Here is a 22,110-nt window from a genome sequence, read left to right as displayed (position 1 = left end):
ACGTCTTAAACAGATTTCGGATAAAAACACTATAAAAGAGACGAGGAAAAAGATTAGCGGACGGCGGCTCGTATACTGTATTCGTGTATTAGGGACCGCGCATTAAGAGTAGTGGTTCCTCATTAGCGGTGCTGGTGTGAGACAAGTTTTTAGCGGCTGCATTGATGCTGCATCATCAGATTTAGGCATTCAGAATAGCTCTTGGGAAAGTGTTAAAAATGCTCCAACTTACAATAATTGACAAAACGAAAAGTTTTTGACTAGCAGTCCCACAAACTAGACCTACATGAAATTACAGCAGCTGTCGCTTCGGTGTTTTGGGGCTTGGTTCAAAATCTTTACGGCATTTTGAATATGGGAGGAAGAACATATCACAAACAATATTTACAGGTAGGTAACAATTTGCCTGGTGTTGTTGTCTAATCAGGAGCATTAACTGCCTTTAGACAAAAAAACTCTCAAATATACTAAATCCCTGCAAGTGCGCGTCCAATTTTTATTTATTGGAGTTATAGCAAGTAAATCCCGCTATTTCAACTCACAATTGGCTCCTGCACAGATAAGATATTTGTTGTGGCGTCTATGCTGACCAAGAAGATAAGCGTGTCTGTTACTTCGTACCACGCATTTTAGTAGGCTAAATCTTGTTGTTTATCAACCATATCTTTTCTTGTTGAAGATAGCTTATAAATGTGGACACCGTTGTTTTTATTGTCTGTACTTTAGCCAAACTGTCTAGCTAAATTAGGCATATCGATTTTATATTTTGATCATGCAAACAAGCACAAAAAACTGCCAATGCTAATAGTGTCTTACCTAATCGATATACATGGACATGTTCGCACAAGCTAGAGAGAGCGATAAGAAGACAAGATTTATTGTTTTTCGGAGAGATTTTTTTAATTGAAGAAAAAGGGGAGACTGTAATTTCTGCAGTAATGAGATACTCTCGGAAATTCGTAACTATTTGACTCGTAGATCCAGGGAGTTAAGGCCGACTTATCTTATTGCTTTACTAGTTTGATTTTCTTTCATTTCTTAACTTTCACAGAATGACGAAACTCTTGGTTGCTTGTTGTTTCATATTTGCATTGTCTGCTTCTGCAACTGGAGTAAAAAGTAAGTCATGAATTTTTGTTCACTTTAAATTGCAATCTATTGACGATCAGAAAAGTAAGAGTGTTGCTATTACTACGAAGTACCAAGTAGAAATATTATTTTTTGTTCTAAATTATTTTGACCATGAGTTAACACTAGCGGTTCTCAAACTGGGGCCCGCGGTCCTTTACGTTAGGGATCCGTGAAGCAATGTTGCGGGTGTAGGGTTTGATCTAGTTGACGTCGTACTTATTACCACAGAAGTATCTTTCGCTGTAAATCTTTATACTCTAAATCCCTGGCTTTCTTAGCTACGGCTTGTCTGGGCTTAGTCCAAAGAAGGAGAGGGCGTTTTAATCTTAAACTTAGTTTATTGCGTTAAGAGAGATACGCTAAGTGAGAGAGGTAGTCTCTGGATTGTTTCAATACACATGAGCATAGCCTATATAGTGAGAAAGGTTACGATGACGTAACTGTACAGATGGTAAAAGGTGTTAAATAGCGACAAATGACAATCGAGGTCGAGTACTGAAATTGTGACGATGACGAAACAAAACGTTCATGCAATCACAGTCACTCGTATGATATTTGCGCTTATTTGTACTGTAATACACGATACACCACACGGGAACCGCGAAAAAGTACTTCTATAACCTAAGTTGGAGTCAGTTTGTGCCATTGGATCATTGTTATGCGCGATTTTAGGTAATTAGCTAAAATCCTACAATCAACTTTCGTTTTTTGAAATACACATTCAGACTTAAGGACCGAGAGCCCTGGATGTAATGGCAAGGGGACCGTTTTGAAAAAAATAATAAAAAAGTTTGAGAACCATGAGTACAGTCTTCTTATACATAAGAAGTTGGTCGATGAACCATTTGCTTGTCACTAAACGTAGGCTAGAAAATTGTCACTGCACTGGGGATTCACTTTAGCAGATTGCCCGAAACACGCGCTCTACCAACCGAGGTTTGGATGCTTTTTATCATACGCACCTCATGCTGGACATGGCCCAAATATCAGAATCGTTTCGTTATTAGTTTGTAGGCGGATTTAAACTTTTCTTCTCACGTTCGTAGATCTTATACCACCCCATGCTGTGTTTTAAGGGTCGGCAACGTTTTGAACGCCGCGTACCGATTTATTTGCAATGTCAAACCAATCCGCTTTGCTTGTAAAAGTGGTGTTTAAGTGCTTTAAATAGTGTTACAAAGCCGACAGATTCGTAGGCGGATTGGCCCTCAGGTCTATTACATCATAACAAATGCAAAACAAGCATTGTAGTAGTTTAAAATATAAAAAAGTACTTGAATAACAAACTCTAATTCATTTGCGGCGTGCTATGAATAATCAGCTCGAGTGCCAACCTTGTATATCTGCTCAAATTACTCAAACTTTGCATAAAGTGTCTAACTCACTACCATAAGCATTAATGCTCGTCTGTGTTGATATTTAGGTTTTTGCCCGGATGAACTATGCCAGAACAACGGCACTTGTGTGTTTGACAGCACAGGATACGAATGTGTTTGTCCAGAGCCATTCTCCGGGCCTCGCTGCAAAAAGGGTAAACAGGCTTTTGAAATAAAAACAGGTACATAAAGTTTTTTTGTTTTTAATGACGCTTTTACACCAGAGGCACAACCCCGGGTCGGGTTATCAATGCAATTGGGCTTGGCAGATACACGACATTTAGTCATGAATAAAAATATATTTGGTGAATTACCTTTTCAACCTTATCGTAGATATTTTGACTAAACCCGACGAAATGTATACAATTCAATTAGTTTAAAAAAAAAACTTTTTTTCGTACAAATTCATTGCTATTGTGACTGTCGAGTTATTTACCTACTGTTTGTGTCGTCACAAACTGTTCTATAATTATTGAGACAGTATTCATTCAATTGTTTGCCGCGTGCTATCATGTTAGATACCGTATGTGTACTGCAAGCGAATCCAGGTGAACTAAATACTAAATGAGAAAAATGCCTTTTAGCTTATGGTTTTGTTTCCTACGCGGGTAAAAAACTAAAACTAAATTATGTATATCAAAAAGTTTAAAAAAAGTATTGTCTTCTTTGTTTGCAACGTGTTCTTTTTCAGAAAATACCGACAATAACCTGAATCTCACTTGCGATTTTGCCGGTAACGATTTCGATTGTTGGTGTCACAACAATAGCATTATAGCGAGCTGTACTCAAGGTAAAAACAAATGCAATTGACAAAATATTTAGGCCATACTCCATAGGAAGGCTTTGAAAACTGTATGACTCGGTATGGCACCTTTAATAAAGAAGAAAAAAAAGAAGGGGAACATTAAATTTTGAACGTTTTTTTTTTTTTTGTTTATTTTTTTGGAACCATCTCTGCTCAAGATATATACATTTAGTCTAACTTACTTGTCTGTCTTTTTTACCGTACTTCTTCATAACATTTTTGTCATTTTGCCTGGATTGGTTGATTAAGTATTAAAGGCAATGTACACAGTTAAGTCCAATACTTCTGGTTTCCATAGGTTCGTGTTCAAAGGCTCCTTGTGGAGATCACGGTTATTGTGAATTCAGTAAAATTGATTACCACTGCAAATGTATGCATGGATACACGGGCCGAAACTGCGACAAAAGTAAAAAAAAATATGTGGATTGATTCCGTTAATTCTACCTATGGTAGGCTACGGTGCAACATTCCTATTTCATGATTTTATCAGGTTTTTGTTGGAATCCAACCTGCGATGATTTAAGCATCGAAACTTGCATGTTTAACAACACGAACTACAACTGTAGTTGCATGGATGGTTCTGACGTTAAAAACTGCTCCTTGAGTAGGTGGATATGAAAATCGTAGGTTGATAAAGTCTCTGGTCCGACCTAAAAATAACGAAACGGAAAGAAATACCGCTTATTTCGATATTTCGTTTTGGACATTTACCACAAAAATGCTAAACATTTCGTACCGTTGCGCCACAATAAAAACACAAAAAACGTAATAACTACCCGACAATAATTGCGTGTGTTTTATAAAGCCCACAAAGAGATGTTTTTGTTTAAGTTTAAGATACCGAAAAACGGGTAATAAGTAAATTCGGCCTGATTGGAACGAACTGAAAAAATTGGTACCGGAACGAATTAAATATATAATTTTGAACAAAAGGAATAACGTTATTTTGTTTCGTTTTGGTACGAAACACCGATTAAAAGCTTACACACACTATAACTAAGTTATATCATTTGCCTATTTTTGTTTTCAAATAGACTTTCACTCAGATGTAGAAGTGATCTGCAATTTCGATGAGTGGAGTGATGACTACAACTGTTCTTGCAATAGTGCAGTGGAAGAACTTACAAGTTGTAACACAGGTGGATGAACATATCATATTAAATGTTGTCTTTGTAAACACAATTTCTGATTAAGTTCAAGAATTGTGATTAAGTGGGCGAGACATGCACTTAAAGTTAACTATGTAACTTTAGTTACCCAAATTGGGGTAAAACTAAAAACAATCATGTCGCGCAACGAAAAATAGTGTTATTGTCTTCCCACATACTGTCATATAATCGTCGCATGGCCTATGCTAACCTGTAAAACAAATCTGGATTCGCATGGCAGCATTCTGCCGTCGATCGTGTATAAAAAGGGTTTTTATAATTGATTCATAAACACCTAAAATGTAACCTGTGTCGTTTTCAGAATTCTGCTTGGACAATCCATGTGGCGAAGGGGGCATTTGCATGTTTAACAACACAAACTATCAATGCCAATGTCTTTCAGGATATCACGGACGAAATTGCAATATCAGTAAGACAATATTTCAAAGAATTTGAGCAGTAAACGTTTTTGACCAAATACTTTTCAAAAATCCCTCAAAAGCATGCAGTCTGGCCAAAAAATTTTCGAAACATTCGAGTAAAAATTAGCTATTTCGCTATCTGTAAATATTGTATTTTGTGCAACGTAAAAGTTTAAATGTTATAACGGGCGTTTCAAAGTGTCATATCCAATTTTAAGCTTTTGCAACATATGCTCTTTTTTACAACATCAACTAAGATCTTTTTTGGATGGATAGCCAGATTTGGTCGATATTATATTCAGCTTTGGGCCTGAGCAAATGGTCTCTTTTTATCACAACTTCTACCGTGAATTGTGCAGCCATCCACAAATACGGCAAATTTCTGTAAGAAACCACAGGTTGCCAGTCTGCTTTGAATAATATTAGAATGTTACATGATTTGCTACCACATATTCTTGTAACAAACCCTAATCAACAAGAAAAACAATTCGTCCAATCAAAACAATCACACATGTTTTTGTCCAGCTATGTGTTCCTACAATCCGTGTGGTGATCATGCGCAATGTTTCTTTGATGCCACTTCTTACAACTGCACTTGTCATGACGGTTATCTTGGAACTAACTGCACTGATGGTAAGCGATTGAAACCATATGATTTTAGATGTTATATATTCGACCATAGCGATTTAGCGTTTGAAGTTATATTTTCATCTTTACATGAAAAACATTGGTTAAGGCTGCGTGCTGGACGATATGTTATTTCTCAGCAAATCTCTGAATAGCATGCTTGATACCATTTTAGTAAAGATATTTAACATGTTTCTTCTTTACGTATTTACAGTGGATTACTGCTACGAAAAGCCTTGTGAGCCACATGGAATTTGCTTTCTTAACCAAACCACTTTATACCAATGCATATGTGATTACGGCTATCTCGGAGAAAACTGCTCAGACAGTACGGTGAAATGAAAACGTTGTAATTAGTTAAATATAAATCAATCGTATTATTAAACCTAGTCAAAACTGAAGTAATTTGTGCTAAACGAAAGTCTTATCTTGGGCTAAACTGCGTATGTATATTTGAAATAACTCTTGGTCTGTGTCTACCCTAAACTTATTCAAAAACAGAAAGCATTCGGAATCAAGCTTGTTAATCTTGTTTTTAAGGTTACTGTTGGAATCAAATATGTGAAGACCCAAGCTCCAAGACTTGCTATTTTAATGGAACAAACTTGAACTGTGCTTGCATTGGTGGTTCAGGAACAAAAAATTGCTCTGAACGTAATTACAAAATGCTTTATTTTATTACTGCAATATTTGCATTTCTCTTTTACAACTTTTTATAGCTTTTAAAAAAACAAACAATATGCAACTATACTGAGGTTAATAGCTTAACCACAAAATGTCAAGTTGTTTTTTTTTCACCATACAAGTAAAATTAAAAACTGTCTTTGTTTCTTGAAACAGAATTTGCTTCTAATGACGACGTAAGTTGCAACTTTGCGGAAAACAACGATTTCTTTAACTGTTCTTGTCTAGATTCGTTAAAGCAACCAACAAACTGCAACGCTGGTGAGAATATTTTTGTTTCACGTTTTTCGCGATTTTTAATTAACGACATTATGAACAAACTATATTGAGCATTGTTGTTTTTCTGTCAGCTTTTTGTTCGGACAATCCATGTGGCGAAGGTGGTATCTGTCAGTTTAACAACGAAAACTATCAATGTCAGTGTCATCCAGGATATTATGGAAGTAACTGCAATACCAGTAAGCAAACACATGTTAATGACACATGTAAATGCAATAGAGAATTGTATTTAATATGACTATATTTTTTCGTCAAGCTCATTGTTCTAGCAATCCCTGTATTCACGGACAATGTGTGTTTGACGAATTTTCGTACAATTGTACTTGCGATGACGGTTATTTGGGAACCAACTGTACTGAAGGTATGACCGAGCATTGTACTTCCAAAAAACAATTTTGTTGTTTTGTAAAATTTATATGTTTCTGAGTTACAACGGACTGAAGGACTTTGACGTTTTTACCAACAGTTTTATAACCTAACAGACATTTTTGAAGGATACACATTAGGTCCTTATAGCCATCTTAAGGTTAATTAAATTGAAATAAGAAATGCTCCAAAATCAACAATAGTTGAGAAAACTTTGAGGCAAAACTAATGCTTAATAATTAAACCTTAGCATTTATTGTTTCAAATTAACGAAGTAATGGTCAAAATGTAATTTTAAAACAGCTAAATTTTGGATATTAGGCTATATATTTGGCATGGTGGTCTAACATTTACCATTTGATGCTTAATGTTTTTCTTTACATTCAAAACGTTGGGTAAGGTTGCGTGCTGTGCGATATGATATGTCCTAAAAAATAAAAGAATCTTTGAAAGGCTTTACCTGAAAAACGGTCTTTGAGTTTAATAAAGCCATTAAATGTTTTCTGATTTTACGTATTTACAGTGGACTACTGTTACAAAAAGCCTTGTGAGTCACATGGAACCTGCTTTCTTAACCAAACAACGTTGTATCAATGTGTATGTGATGACGGCTACCTCGGAGAAAACTGCTCAGATAGTACGGTGAAGTTTAATAAAGTTGTTGATAGTTAATAACATATCAATCGTATTACAAACGCCAGCAAATAAACTGAGCCAAAACTAAAACGATTTTTGTTAAGCAAAAGCTTTATCTTTGGACTGCGTTTGTAAACTTAAAAAAACCTTTGACCTGTGCTTACGCTAAACTTATTCATTTTCAACAACAGAAAGCATTTGGAATCAAACTAGTTCATCTTGTTTTTAAGGTTACTGTTGGAATCAATTTTGTGAAGAGCCCAGCTCCAAGACTTGCTATTTTAATGAAACAGAATTGAACTGTACTTGCATGGGTGGTTCAGGAATAAAAAATTGCTCTGATCGTAATTTCTAATTTGTTGTTTTCATTACTGCAATGTTTTCATGATTTTTTTTAACTTTTTGTTGGTTTCAAAATTTTATATTTATGTAACACGTAAGTTAGCTTATAGTCTTAAAAGTTGTGATTGTTTATTTTAATTACTTTTTTGCCATAGAACTAACAGACTCAAAACTGTCTTTGTGTCTTGAAACAGAATTTGCTTCTAATGAAGACGTAAGTTGCAACTTTGCAAACAACAAGGATTTCTTTAACTGTTCTTGCATAGATTCGTTAAAGCAACCAACAAACTGCAACGCTGGTACGATTTTTTAAGAAATATTTTAAACTTGGTTTAGATTTTAAAATTACATTTGCAACAAAATTACTAACAAACTATTGAGAATTGTTGCATTTATGTCAGGTTTTTGTGCGGACAATCCATGTGGTAAAGGTGGTATCTGTCAGTTTAACAACGAAAACTATCATTGTCAATGTCATCCAGGATATTACGGAAGTAACTGCAATACCAGTAAGCAAAGTTTCTGTACATGTTAATGCAACATGAGATTTGTATTTAGTATGACTATATTTCTTCGTCAAGCTCATTGCTCTAGAAATCCCTGTTTTCACGGACAATGTTTGTTTGACGAATTTTCGTACAATTGTACTTGCGATGATGGTTATTTGGGGACCAACTGTACTGAAGGTACGACCGAATATTATAATCTAAAAAATAATTTTGTCTTTTTGTAATAATTGACTTCTATGTTCCTGGGTTACAAACGGTACTTTTATGAACATTTACTTGAACCAACTTTTTTCTGAAAGATAGTCCTCATGGTAAGGTTACCGTATATACTCGCCTATAGGTCGCACCACCGTATAGGTCGCACTATTAGTTTTGTGTTTAAAAAGTGTAATTTAGAGTTGACTCGCACATAAGTCGCACTGAAAATCTAGGGATTTAAAAGGCCCTTAGCCTAGCTTTTTTGCATAAATAACCGGTGCAATTGGTTGTTTTTTACCATTGAACTGCATTGCATTGAAACCGAAAAACTATGTTTTCTCAACAAAGCGGGAAAATCCAACGCACGCTGAGCTGACGCATGTGCGTGTGCGCTCATGAAACTGTCTCGCATTGGTATGTGTGTGCACGAGCGCATGCACCCGTAATCGATAGCACATTTCCACTACAATTCGCGTCTATAACGCGCAATTTTTTATTGAAAATTAGTATGAAATTTTGAGCGTTATACTCGAATAAATACGTTATATCCGCCCAATACGCCGACCGGAAAATACGGTACTTGCAATAGCCGAAAACTTTCAATTTTGTTCCGACTTGCTGGCGATTTCCACTTATGTCTCGCGTATAGGTCGCACCTATATTTTTTTTAAAATATAAGTAAAAAAGTTGCGACCTATACGCGAGTATATACGGTAATTAAATTGCGATGAAGAATTCTAAATGAAAAATTGTTGAGGAAACTTTTAGAAAACTAATGTAATTGTCAAAATGCATGTTAACTACCATCGCTAAAAATTATTGTAACTAGATTTGAATTAAATGTAACATTTCTCTTTTACTAATAATTCTATCAAACCAAAACGGCCTGACATCTTGTTAGTGCTCAAAGAAGGAAAATGTATTTTTTCAGCGTATTGTTGGAACTCCGTTTGTGATGATTCTAACGACAAAAACTGTTGGTTCAACGACGATATTTTCAATTGTACCTGCAACGAAGATTTACGGATCAAAAACTGCACCCAACGTACGTGGAAACTAGAAATACTAAACGAGTTGATACTCTTTAAAACCGTGTTTTTTTGCTTTGTTTGGTTGATAAAATAACGCGTCACCATTGAACATTGTTTAAAAGTGTTTGGCTTTGTTCAGATTTCGATTCCGATGTTCCTGTAAACTGCGATTTTGATATAAACAACAATTACTACAATTGTTCTTGTCATGACTTTTCTGAGCAACCAATTAATTGTAACACAGGTTTGAAGTTTTGTTCATTTAGCTGTTCACGGCAGATATTGCTTTAAAACATCTTTTATTGCGTGTAGGCTTTTGCACAGGCAGTCCATGTGGTGATGGTGGTATCTGTCAGTTCAACAATACAAACTATCAATGCCAATGTCATCCAGGATATTATGGAAGAAACTGCAATACGAGTAAATAAATACTAAGAGCGTGTTAAAGCAACACAAACAGATGTTTTTAAGAGATGTTGTTACTTTCTTTTATCAGCTCTTTGTTCTAGCAATCCATGTGTCCACGGACAATGTTTGTTTGACGAATTTTTGTACAATTGTACTTGCGATGAAGGATATTTGGGGACCAACTGTAATGAAGGTAAATTTAATGTCCTGTGGTCAAATAGTTTTCATTGCACGATATTAAGATATGAATTTTCCAACGAACTATTATATGTAAATTTGATAAGCAGTTTGTTGTCTGATCTTGGGTCTGAAATGCTCACGCTAGCGTTAATGTTAATTGTATTTAACTTGCGCAATTATTAACTATTAACATTTTAAAAAAATATTTAAATCTTATAGCGATTAATTGAGTCATTCTCGGTTGAAAATAATGATAAATTGTACAAACAATTTAGGTTATTGTTGGAACAAGGTTTGTGATGATGCCAACAACAAAAGATGTTGGTTCAACGACGATATTTTCAACTGTACTTGTAACGATGATTTGCGTCCTAAAAATTGCACCGAACGTACGTAAAATACCAAAATTTTACAGTTTTTTATTAGCGTTGTTTTATAGGCTAAATAAGCTATTAAAAGCTTGCCTAGCCATTAAAACTATGCTTGAGAGGTGCTTGATAATTGATATTATTAGATTTCTTCTCCGATGTTCCGGTAATATGCGATTTTGATAAAAATGGAATTTACTTTAATTGTTCTTGCGACGACTTTTCTCAACAACCAACAAGTTGTGTGACAGGTTTGTAGTTTTCAAATAAACATAATTTGTATGTTCGTTTGAGATCACAACAAACTGTATTGCTTGTAGACTTTTGCACAGGCAATCCATGTGGCAAAGGTGGTAGTTGTCAGTTCAACAATACAAACTATCAATGTCAATGTCATCCAGGATATTATGGAAGGAACTGCAATACAAGTAAATAAATAGTTCCCCCGTACTTAAGCAATACAATAGGTGTTTATTTTAACAAACTATAAATTTCTTTGTTAAGCTTCGTGTTCTAGCAATCCTTGTATCCACGGACAATGTTTGTTTGACGAATTTTCGTACAATTGTACTTGCGATGAAGGATATTTGGGGACCAATTGCACTGAAGGTAAATTCAGTGTCGCGTGGTCAAATAGTTTTCATTGCACGGTATTAAGTTTTGAATTTCCCAACAAACTGTTTGATTAAAATTAAATAATCATGTTGTTGGCTGACCTTGGGTCGGAAATGCTCACGCTAGCGTTGATGTTAATTGTATTTAACTTACTCAGTATTGACTATTAACAGTTTTTTTAATTTACTTAAATGTCATAGCAATTAGTTAAATCATTCTCGGTAAAAATAATGATAAATTGGACAAACAAATTTAGATTATTGTTGGAACAAGGTTTGTGATGATGCCAACAACAAAAGATGTTGGTTCAACGACGATATTTTCAACTGTACTTGTAACGATGATTTGCGTTCGAAAAACTGCACCGAACGTACGTAAAATACCAAAATCTCACAAAGTTGTTTTATTAGCGTTGTAATTTATTATGTACCTAATTTGGCTATTCAAAGTTTGTGTAGTCATTAAATCTGTGCTTGTAAAGTGCTTAATAATTGCTATGATTAGATTTCTTTTCCGATGTTCCGGTAAAATGCGATTTTGATAAAAACGGCATTTACTTTAATTGTTCTTGCGACGACTTTTCTCAACAACCAACAAGTTGTGTGACAGGTTTGTAGTTTTTGGGTGAACATGATTTGTATGTTCCTTTCTGATCACAACAAACTGTGTTTCTTGTAGACTTTTGTACAGGCGGTCCGTGTGGCAAAGGTGGTATCTGTCAGTTCAACAATACAAACTATCAATGTCAATGTCATCCAGGATATTATTCAAGAAATTGCAATACAAGTAAATAAACACTTGCGCTGATTTAAGCAATACAAAAGGTGCTTTTTTAATAACATACTATTTTGGGGGGTTAAGCTTCGTGTTCTAGCAATCCTTGTATCCACGGACAATGTTTGTTTGACGAATTTTCGTACAATTGTACTTGCGATGAAGGATATTTGGGGACCAACTGTAATGAAGGTAAATTCAATGTCGAGTGGTTAATAGTTTTCATTGCGCGATATTATGCTTTGTTTTTCAACAAACCCTTATATTTAACTTTGATGAGCAGTTTGTTGGTTGTCCCTGGGTTAGAAATAGTACTTCAGTGTCGATGTTGATGTTAATTGTATTTAACTTACTCGGTTATTGACTGTTAGCAGTTTTTTATTTTACTTCAATGTTATAGCAATTATTTGAATCATTCTCGGTAAAAATTATGATAAATTGGACAAACAATTTAGGTTATTGTTGGAACAAAGGTTGTGATGATGCCAACAACAAAAGCTGTTGGTTCAACGACGATATTTTCAACTGTTCTTGTAACGATGATTTGCGTTCTAAAAATTGCACCGAACGTACGTAAAATACCAAAATTTTACAGTTTTTTATTAGCGTTGTTTTATAGGCTAAATAAGCTATTAAAAGCTTGCCTAGCCATTAAAACTATGCTTGAGAGGTGCTTGATAATTGATATTATTAGATTTCTTCTCCGATGTTCCGGTAATATGCGATTTTGATAAAAACGGCATTTACTTTAATTGTTCTTGTGACGACTTTTCTCAACAACCAACAAGTTGTGTGACAGGTTTGTAGTTTTTGGGTCAACATGATTTGATTGTTCGTTTCTAATCACAACAAACTGTATTGCTTGTAGACTTTTGTACAGGCAGTCCATGTGGCAAAGGTGGTAGTTGTCAGTTCAACAATACAAACTATCAATGTCAATGTCATCCAGGATATTATGGAAGAAACTGCAATACAAGTAAGCGAATATAATGCCATGACACACGAGATTCGCACTTAGTGTGTGTCGCAAACTAGTCGGGTCAGATATCCCTACTGTTGCTATTTGTGTTGACGCTGTCTTTGGCACACCAAGAACTTTCGAGATGTTTACTGTATTCTCTCCACAATAGAATCCACTCGTTATTAAAAACGCACCACAGCCCCCAAAACACAGGTTACTCTAGTTCAAACACAAGGCGTGACATGGCGTGATGATAGAACCTATCAGATGCATTGTTACGTCATAAGATGTCTAGGTTGCAATGTACTGAACAAATTAATTTGTGGCAGTGTGATCTTTCTTTTTTCAGCTTTGTGTTCTAACAATCCCTGTATCAACGGACAATGTGTGTTTGACGAATTTTCGTACAATTGTACTTGCGATGAAGGATATTTGGGGACCAATTGTACTGAGGGTATTGTTTTCATTGTAATAACGAGTTTGTCTTAAACATGACATATCAATGAAGAAGTGAAATAATCACATTATTTATAAATAACTTAGCTACAAATACACCGATTAACTGTCTTGGCTGGTTTGGTTGATGACAGTATATTGAAGCAGTTATACAACTAAAACTCCAATGGTTGGTTTAGTCTTAATTAAACTACAAATTTGCGTCTTGTGTATTATACCTTCGTAAACGTAAGAACGATAAAACCAATTTGCTATTATCTTTGTGAAAATACGTATTAGGTCGTACCACTGTGTTTAAAGGTGTTGCGTTTGGCTAAAACCCAAAACTTTCTTTTTAAAGCATAGCTTAACCTTTTTAATTTGTTTTACTGCTTTGCAGATGGTATTGTCTTTTCACAAGTTTCTTAAACATGCTAAAATATTACCCCACTTTCTTTAGCACCGCGATTCGCACACCAAACCAAAATTTGCTTACTTTTTTACCCCCAAACTTTGCCACCTCCCAAATCCATATTTTTAATGCAGAGGACCATTGCTTCAGAAATCCATGCGGACTGAATGGAAGATGCTCATCAAACGAATTTGCTTCTTACACTTGTTCATGTGATTCAGGTTATTTCGGCAGAAACTGCTCGGAAAGTATGAAAATTTATATTACACACGTTGCTATAAACGTCGCTTACTGAAGATTAAATCTTGTTTTTATTTCTGTCAGTGTCAAACGCACGTGTGTGTGCAATGTTTTTGCACTTTTCTTACAGTTTTAGTCATTAAAATCTGAAAGTGCACATTTTAATTGTAGATCATTGCTCCCAAGATCCCTGTGGTAAAAACGGCAAATGTTACTTCAACGCAACGTCTTACAATTGTACGTGTGACCATGGATATTACGGACCAAAATGCACCGAAAGTAAGACATATACATTTGCAGTAATTGTCGGCGCGCATAAGCAATCACACCCTATGAAAAAACTTCGCCCACTTGTTAAATGTAAAAAAATAAACAGTTAAATCACAAGCGTTGTGTCCCTGTGAGTGCGACCAGTTACCAATTTCCATAGATTATGATTGATTTGCTTGACCACTTAATGTATATGCGTTACGAAACATTGTGTTTAAGAAATAAACCAAAACAAATCTAAATTTAACCTCCTTTGTCATAGAGTTTTGCGCAGACGATCCTTGTGGGCCACATGGCAATTGTTCTTTTAACACATCAAGTTACTATTGTACCTGTGACCCGGGCTACTTTGGAAAGGATTGTGTTGAAAGTAATCAAAATTACAGCATTTCTGATAAGTTATCGTGTCCGGTTGGGATCAAAGGCGATTTGTAGAACCGAACCTATACGCCCGACTGACTATACTGCGAATGAGTCCTTCGAAATAGGATAAAAAACACATAACACGTTGTTTCATTAAAGTGTATTTACTCTTTGAGTAACTCTTTATCGCATATTAACTTTGGGTAATTGAAGTCGATACGTCATCAGCAAATGCTAGGGAAAAACGAAAACTTTACCTTATTAAATAATAATAATAATAATAATTGGTTCCCAGAAGCCTAAAATGCTATGTAAAGTGTACTAAATTTTGGGCAGATAAATGTGACAGAGTTGATTGTTTGTACGGAGGAACATGTTTACCAACCAAGCATCCTCCTTACTTTAAATGTGATTGTGCAGATGATTACTACGGTGAAACTTGCGATTCAGGTATTACAAAATTTTCTGCAGGCTACCATATTTTGTTGGTGTTCTATAGCACAAGGAATTTATACTGTAATGTTCTATTTCTCTTGACCAGTTACAACATTTTTTTCGTGTAACACAGAATAAAGGTAAATTAAAAAAAGGATAATTATGTTCTCTGGATATGTAAATAGTTTTGGAAAAAGCTGTTATTAATGAACTGTTTATGCCTTAAAAATGTTGTGCGGCAGAAGAGTGACTTGTGCCTCGATTATGATTTTTTGCAGGTTTTTGTGCTACGTCTTGTATGGGTTGCACGGGGCCGTGTATTTTTGGTTCAGAAGGAATTTGCCAATGCAATTGCATCGTTGGATACAAACCAGTACCGAACGGATGCACTCCGGGTATTTTATTCCCTGAACTCTGTGTTTGTATTTTTAAATTACTGTGTGGTTTATAAATGTAAGGAATGATTTTGTCTACATGATTTTTTATGCTATCCTATGTAAGATAACTATTATGACTAAAATATGAGAAATTTTGTCATCCAAACAGATATATGTTTCTTTCGGATAAACGTGCAGTTGATAACATTCGAATACAAATATTACTTTGAAAACGTTTTTTTTTATTCTGTTTCAGATGTCTGTACCCTTGACAGTGCAGAACATTTTGTCGGTGGTTCTCAACGATTTATTACATTTCCAACAACTCAAGCTGGTTACAAGAACTCTTCTGTTGACAGATGCCCCGATGAATCAGTTAACGGTGGGTGTTCAATCACCTGCTGAAACTATTAAGTTATATCTGAACTTTTATAGTTGGATTACCGTACGGGACACGAACTTGCAGTTTGGATGGCGTCTGGCTTGAACCTGTTTGGTTGAGTTCATGTAATGCAGGCATACAGGTAGCAAATTGTTGATAAAAGTGTGTTGCAGAATAGTTGATTTAGGCTAGCCAAAAAATCATATGTTTTGGATGCGTACCGAGCATCAATTGCGATTCTTGGCGTAACAAATTTGCTTTTTAAATGCATTGTTTATTAAAATTTTACGAAGTATAAAGCATCTTGTGTTTGGAGTACCTACATTCTAGCCGCATCTGTCTATTCTTGTCGTTGGCGTTCGGTAATTTAGCAATGTCATTGAGTTATATTTTCATGGTAAATTTCGCAAACTACTAACATGTCGGTAATTTTTGTCGCGGTACTATTATGACATTTTTAAAGCAATGAAGGCATTTCCATACCCATGATCGTATAAAAAAGGACTGGGTACACTACGATGTAATTACAAAGTTGTGTAAACGTTTGAAATGTAATTGCCAAACGATCATATTTCAGTGATTGTAACGATATTCTTGTACTTGTGAGTTAAGAGTTACAGTGAAATTGTGATCAATTCCACCGAACAACGGAATGAAGTTGCAAATAACATGGAAGTTCTAACTTCACAAACGGAAAACTTGGTGGCTGAGAATGTAACGGACACGATTGATGTGCTGGAGACGATAGTAGAAGTTGAAGAACTCGAACCTAAAGTAAATATCATCGAGCTACTTAGATGATAACAACACCAGATTAACCGATGCACACAAGAGTATTTTAGGGACAGAACATAGCAAGTGTGGTAATTGCTGGATTGTACTAACGTCATCATGCGTTGAGTCTTCGAACCACAATCTTCCTAACGAAACCTATGTAACTCTCTTCGGTTCAACACTTTATTGTGTAATATTTTTAGACAGCAGATTCAGTTTTATCGACAGTCGGAAATTTGCTTGAAGTTCCAATGGAAGAACTAGCGAAGAGTGGGGAAAGCCAACGGTATCGTGCTTTACATGAAATAACATTTTTCTTGCATTAATTACACAAGTAAACAAAATGTAGGTCTAGTTATAGCATTGAACACTTTTCCAGAAAAATGTTAAATGGTTAAAAACGTTTTGTATTGTTTGCAGGATTCTAACTACTATTGATGACCTCGGAAGGAAAGTGACCACTGAAGATGTATATGAAGCAACAACCAGTTCGATAGGAATCGCCGTTGTGGTTAAGCTTTCTTGTGGTAGCCTACATTTTTGCCCATTTCTCTTTATGAAATAGGTTGTCATGCCTTTAGTTATTCTGCATATCTTTTCATGCAGATCTTCTGTATGTTGGTTTTGGAGTAAATGATCTTCCAATACCGCGAGACCAAGGTTTTCGCTCTGATCAACTGAGATCGTTTTTCGGTTCGAACTTCGAAAATATGACGTCATACATTCGTATACCTTTCCCAGCTAGTGACCAATCCATTGAGAATCAACAAAGTAAGTTTTCGTTTAAATTTCTTTTAGTTGTGGACTTTCACCCTGTAGTATTTTTTTGTTTATGTCGGAAATTAGGAAATATTCTATTATTGTTTCATTTTACAACATGGTTTCAAAAGGCTACATCCATTTTTAATTTTTTACCATTCGGTCAAGTTCCTGCCCTATGATTTGTTTTACTTGTTACAGAATCTCGAGTAACGTTTAGTGCCTTCTCGGGAGCAAAACTGTTCGATGCTGCACAGTCGATTGAAAATGCATCGCAGTGTATCAGTTCTCAAGTGGTCCTTTCGGCTACGCTAAACGGTCCAGGTCAAAATAAATCAAACAACGGGGACCCAATCATCATGCACTTCGAATCCAAACAAGTAAATTTGTCTGTTCTTCTAATGAACATTAAAAGAGCCTTTCATCCCAACATAGACTCTATGAAAAAACCTTTAATACTCTTCTACCTGTATTGAACTGCTATTTCATTTTATGGTTTTATTTGATATTTAGAATTTGTCAAAGATGTGTGGTATTTCCGATGGCACAAACTTTTGCGCGTTTTGGAACGAGAGTGGAACAGTTTGGTCTGTGGAAGATGGAGTTGTGAAGGATGAAGGACTAGGAGTCGTGGAGTGCCAGTTTCCGCACCTCACTAATTTTGCGACTCTCTTTGTAAGATACATATGTTGTTTTTGGAATGGCCAAATTTTCCTTTTAAATTTCTATGCGTTACTTGATCGTTTTCAAGTCAATCTTTGTAGTTTGAATTCGACAAATCTGTTCAAACATATTATAGACATTGGGGTCATAAAGAATATTTAACATCTGTTTTGCGGTTGATCCGCTTTCAAAAAGACCAAGGTGGTTTGAGTTCGAACTTAGACAAATATGTAGTGAACAAGGTTCATGTTGAATAATCATCTGGAAATTATTGTAAAAAAGCCACTCGTATTTTTAGGCTCGTGGAGATGAAATTATAACCAATATCGCCTGGATTGACACAATTACCGTCGTTGGTTGTTCCTTGTCTATTGCTGGGTTAATCGTCACAATCATATCATTCGTGTTCATACCGTAAGTTGAAATTACATTGATATTCTTTTCATTTTTTATTTTTCATTTCCAACTAGATCCAATAGAGGCTGCGCGGTTTATTGCAACTAAATCTATTGATGACCACGTCTAATCAACAGTGTATCCAACTTTGGTGCATCAAATTCGACTTTAAACGCCCTAGGCCTTTTGTCACGGGGTTCGAACCCAGGACACTCCTGGGGACGAATCCCGATCAGTTTTTTTTATGTCTGTATACGGGTTAGGCGCGCCGGACCAAGTTCCTGCACCTATTCATCGTTCAAAAATGACATTTGTTATTGATAATGTTCCTTTGGCAAAAAATGGATCTCTTCATGTATGCCTGTATGGCATATAATAGCTTAGTTTATGTTTTTAGTGAAAACTGTGGCGGCAACAAAAGGCGACCTGCTGTGCTTCTTATCAACCTGGCGATGGCGCTGTTGATTCTAAATGTTTCAATTTTACTCAGTGAACAGAACAGCATAGTGAATCTAGAGGGAGCATGTAGCGCAATCGCAGCACTTATACACTTTGCATTGCTGAGCTCTTTGTTCTGGATGAATGTGGAAGGAATCCATTTGTATTTTATGGTTGCTTTTGTACGTTGTTTGGCTGTTGACAGCATGTGTTTGGGCATGTCAAAATCAAAATAGCCGTAAAAGCAAAAACATGTGCTCAATTGTGCAATGTTATTAAATGGAAAACCAAAATAATTTACCTAGGCCTGAGTCAACTTAATAAACAACCAATATACAAATTTTAAATTTTTGTTTCAGACACTTTGGTTCCGTGCTAATGTTAAAAACAGTCGAATCTTTGTTCTTTCGACGTTGTGGGGCTGGGTTTTACCTGCGGTGTTTGTTGTCTGCACGTTTGGGTTGGACTCCGAATGTTACCAAGAATTTCAGGGAGAGTAAGTTAGCTCAGATGTTTGTTTCTTAGTATATGTTTACTTATGGATAGCCAACGTGCCAAACCAGCTTAGATTGTTTATGTGTTCGCAAAACAAAGTATGTAGTACCTGTTTAGATATTTTTTTACATTTAATTAGTGCAATTTATCGTGCTGTATGAAACAAGACTGTTATAAGTGCAAACCGAAATTGATCTACATCTCCTTCCAATGAGAGTAGCCTCACCCAAACATTTTTTTAATCTGCGCCTTGTTGTGTTACAGGTGTTGGATTTCGCCCGACAAAGTTTCTTTCTATGTCTTGATTCCCGCATTTCTGATTCTGTCCATTAACTTTGTGATTTACTCCATTGTTGTATTTAAAGTTGTCTGCACGAAGTTTCGTGGAAATGAAGTAAGTATTTTATAATCGAAACACAAATTTGTGAAAACGATTTAGAGACAACCTAACCGACAAGATTGCCACACCGTTCGTATTTCTGAGTTACTGTTTTAATGGAACACGTCCTAGAAAATGTGATTGTCTTTTTTAAAGAAACGTCCTTAGTCTTTAGACGTATAGCCTTATTTTGTACTTAATGTCTACAACGTTACAAGTGTGTTATGTCAACCTCTCTGCCATTGTGATATGTGACATATGAAATCACAAATTGTTTTTTTCGTTATTGTTAAAGAGTACTGTTAGTAGAGGAAAAAAAGTAAGAGGAAATTGTTAAAGAGTACTGTTAGTATTGTTAATACACTTGCTAGATTAATTCGGCGTTTTTTTAAAAAAATTAGTGTTTGGCACAAGTATAGGTCAAAAAGTAATGTTTATTATTATTGGCTCAAATACAAACTGTAACGCTTTCTCCTCCTCATAAAGTGGCCAAGGAAAAACTCCAAATCAATTAACCACTTTACTGTCCGGTCAATCTGTTTTTTCACCTGTTCGCCCTCACTAACTGTTAAATACATGCAAGCACGACAAAGCAATTTAAAAAAAATGGTTCCAAAATACGCAACAAGCATGCAATTGACGTCACCCAATAGAACACCAATTGTTATCACGGCTATTGCGTCACAGGAAAATTGTTACATTTGCCTGACGCATTAAAATCCACACCGGTTGGTCAAAAACGCTGTAACACCAATATGTTGGTGAAATATATTGTGTTTCATATGGGTGGGAAACTATAACCTTTTCCTAAACCTTATTTTTAACTTTAAATCAATGATGACAACTGAAACCAAAATTCTATTCATTTGCTATATATTGCTTTCTATAGTGGTAACTTTTTGTTTTACTTTTTTAGACCCGACAAAACACCAACTGGAAACGTGACGTCATGTTCTCGTTGTCCCTTTTTGTCACGCTTGGTCTGTCATGGATTTTTGGTTTTGGCGTAATAGACACAAATATTAGTTATCACGCAAGTTTGGTATTTGCTTGCATTTTTGCATCATGCAACTCACTACAAGGTTGGTGACAGCTTCGGTGTCCTTTAATATTACGGTTGTGTGAATTAATTTTAAGTCGAAGTCACAATCAATTACAATAACCAACCTTCGCAATCGCTTTGAACACCAGCCGTGTAGACTTTGGCACAGAAGCTCTGTAGAATGTAAGCATGGCCTTAAATTTTTGCCCTGAACTCAAAAGTTTTTTTGAGCTTAAAAAACATCCAGTGCACGTAACAAGTAAAACCGCTTTAATCACGTAACAAGTAAAACCGCTTTAAGCGTCATGTTTTATTACACACAACGCCTTGTGATTTTGCGTTTCAGGATTCTTTCTGTGTTTGTTGTATGTCGGTAGAAGTAAAGGAACTCGTCACTTCGTGCAACTTCGGATGAGCCGAGCCAGCTACCGGATGAACTTAGTGATAAAGCGCTTCAGGTGTTTGTTGTTTACTTTGATGCTTGTTTGAGGTTCTGAAATCGTGCACCAATGTAGCCGAACGTAAACACAGTCCCGAATTAAGTCGCTTATATATTTAAACTTAAGCCTAAAGCCGAACTGGAACATAAGGCCATGCCCTGACTTACAACTCTGTGTTCAACAATGACAATAAGACCTCCACCTTATGTTCTTAATGTTAGTTCCGCTGGCAAATGATTATTTTGCTTTGAATTTGGACAAATAAGTTTGGGACACTTTTATATTTTTTCAGTCGAATAAGCAGACGATCGAGCTCAAAGGAAATGGATAACAAGTTTGGAGCAGCTAATGTTGCTAAGATGTCACCAATCGGTATCGAGAAAGGAGAAGCCGGTTGCAAACTCACTGGATATTATTTTTAATCTTCTGCTTTGAATGTACAGGTTGTGGATTATGTTTAATCATGTGTGCACCTCATTGATATAGTTTGCATATCGTATAAATACATACTCTGTGTCTGTCTACAAAATATACACTATAACGTTAGTGTTGTCAAATGAACGAACTTGGTTGGTGCAAGAAAACAAACTTACAGTTAGCATGTTGTTACTCTTCACAATTGAAAGAAGTAACTCCATTAATTGGATTTTTTGCGATAAGCTTGGTTTACAAACCACATTTCAGAGAATATACATGTTGTCTATCAATCGCAACTCAAAGGCAAATTAATTACTCTTTACGAAGTAAAACGGGATGCCTAACTCAGTTGCATATAATGGTTAATGATACGATATTTTAGTGTACACTCGAAAGCCCTACAAATTGCGCTTGTTAAAAAACAAAAACATGATCTATAGAGCAGCGGTTCCCAAACTTTTCCAAAAATTTTGCCTGGTGGACCCCTTGCAATTATTTTGATATTTTGCGGCCCTATAAAAATCAAAGAATGC

At 35.7% G+C, this 22,110-nt stretch overlaps 1 protein-coding gene across 1 annotated transcript; it reads left to right on the top strand.

The window, feature by feature from the left end:
• The first annotated feature begins 13 nt into the window (after positions 1-13).
• Positions 14-21,717, top strand: LOC145232281 (uncharacterized). Its single transcript, XM_080096862.1, has 54 exons — positions 14-1,119; positions 2,555-2,689; positions 3,199-3,297; positions 3,611-3,718; positions 3,803-3,916; positions 4,347-4,451; positions 4,783-4,890; positions 5,408-5,515; positions 5,724-5,837; positions 6,050-6,163; positions 6,350-6,454; positions 6,544-6,651; positions 6,729-6,833; positions 7,362-7,475; positions 7,705-7,818; positions 8,011-8,115; positions 8,218-8,325; positions 8,398-8,502; positions 9,455-9,568; positions 9,694-9,798; positions 9,867-9,974; positions 10,051-10,155; positions 10,418-10,531; positions 10,657-10,761; positions 10,831-10,938; positions 11,015-11,119; positions 11,382-11,495; positions 11,630-11,734; positions 11,804-11,911; positions 11,987-12,091; positions 12,355-12,468; positions 12,594-12,698; positions 12,768-12,875; positions 13,210-13,314; positions 13,842-13,955; positions 14,119-14,226; positions 14,480-14,587; positions 14,917-15,030; positions 15,294-15,410; positions 15,649-15,774; positions 15,828-15,916; positions 16,387-16,548; positions 16,752-16,834; positions 16,969-17,075; positions 17,155-17,319; positions 17,509-17,687; positions 17,821-17,982; positions 18,269-18,384; positions 18,764-18,986; positions 19,164-19,300; positions 19,564-19,693; positions 20,595-20,760; positions 21,067-21,178; positions 21,453-21,717. Exons 1-54 carry the CDS (start codon positions 1,053-1,055, stop codon positions 21,580-21,582), a joined length of 6,312 nt encoding a protein of 2,103 aa, XP_079952988.1. The 5' UTR covers positions 14-1,052; the 3' UTR covers positions 21,583-21,717.
• The last annotated feature ends 393 nt before the right edge of the window (positions 21,718-22,110 follow it).

This window comes from Phallusia mammillata, chromosome 6, assembly GCF_965637545.1.
Source record: "Phallusia mammillata chromosome 6, kaPhaMamm4.hap1.1, whole genome shotgun sequence".
NCBI classification, from domain to species: Eukaryota; Metazoa; Chordata; class Ascidiacea; order Phlebobranchia; family Ascidiidae; genus Phallusia; species Phallusia mammillata.
This window is presented reverse-complemented; position numbering and strand designations above follow the sequence as displayed.

Excerpts from the sequence above, each read along its gene's own strand:
- LOC145232281 (XM_080096862.1), top strand. The coding sequence starts at position 1,053 with ATGACGAAACTCTTGGTTGCTTGTTGTTTCATATTTGCATTGTCTGCT. Across the intron at positions 15,411-15,648 it reads ACCGAACGGATGCACTCCGG|ATGTCTGTACCCTTGACAGT; the intron begins GTATTTTATTCC and ends ATTCTGTTTCAG. Across the intron at positions 19,694-20,594 it reads CGAAGTTTCGTGGAAATGAA|ACCCGACAAAACACCAACTG; the intron begins GTAAGTATTTTA and ends TTACTTTTTTAG.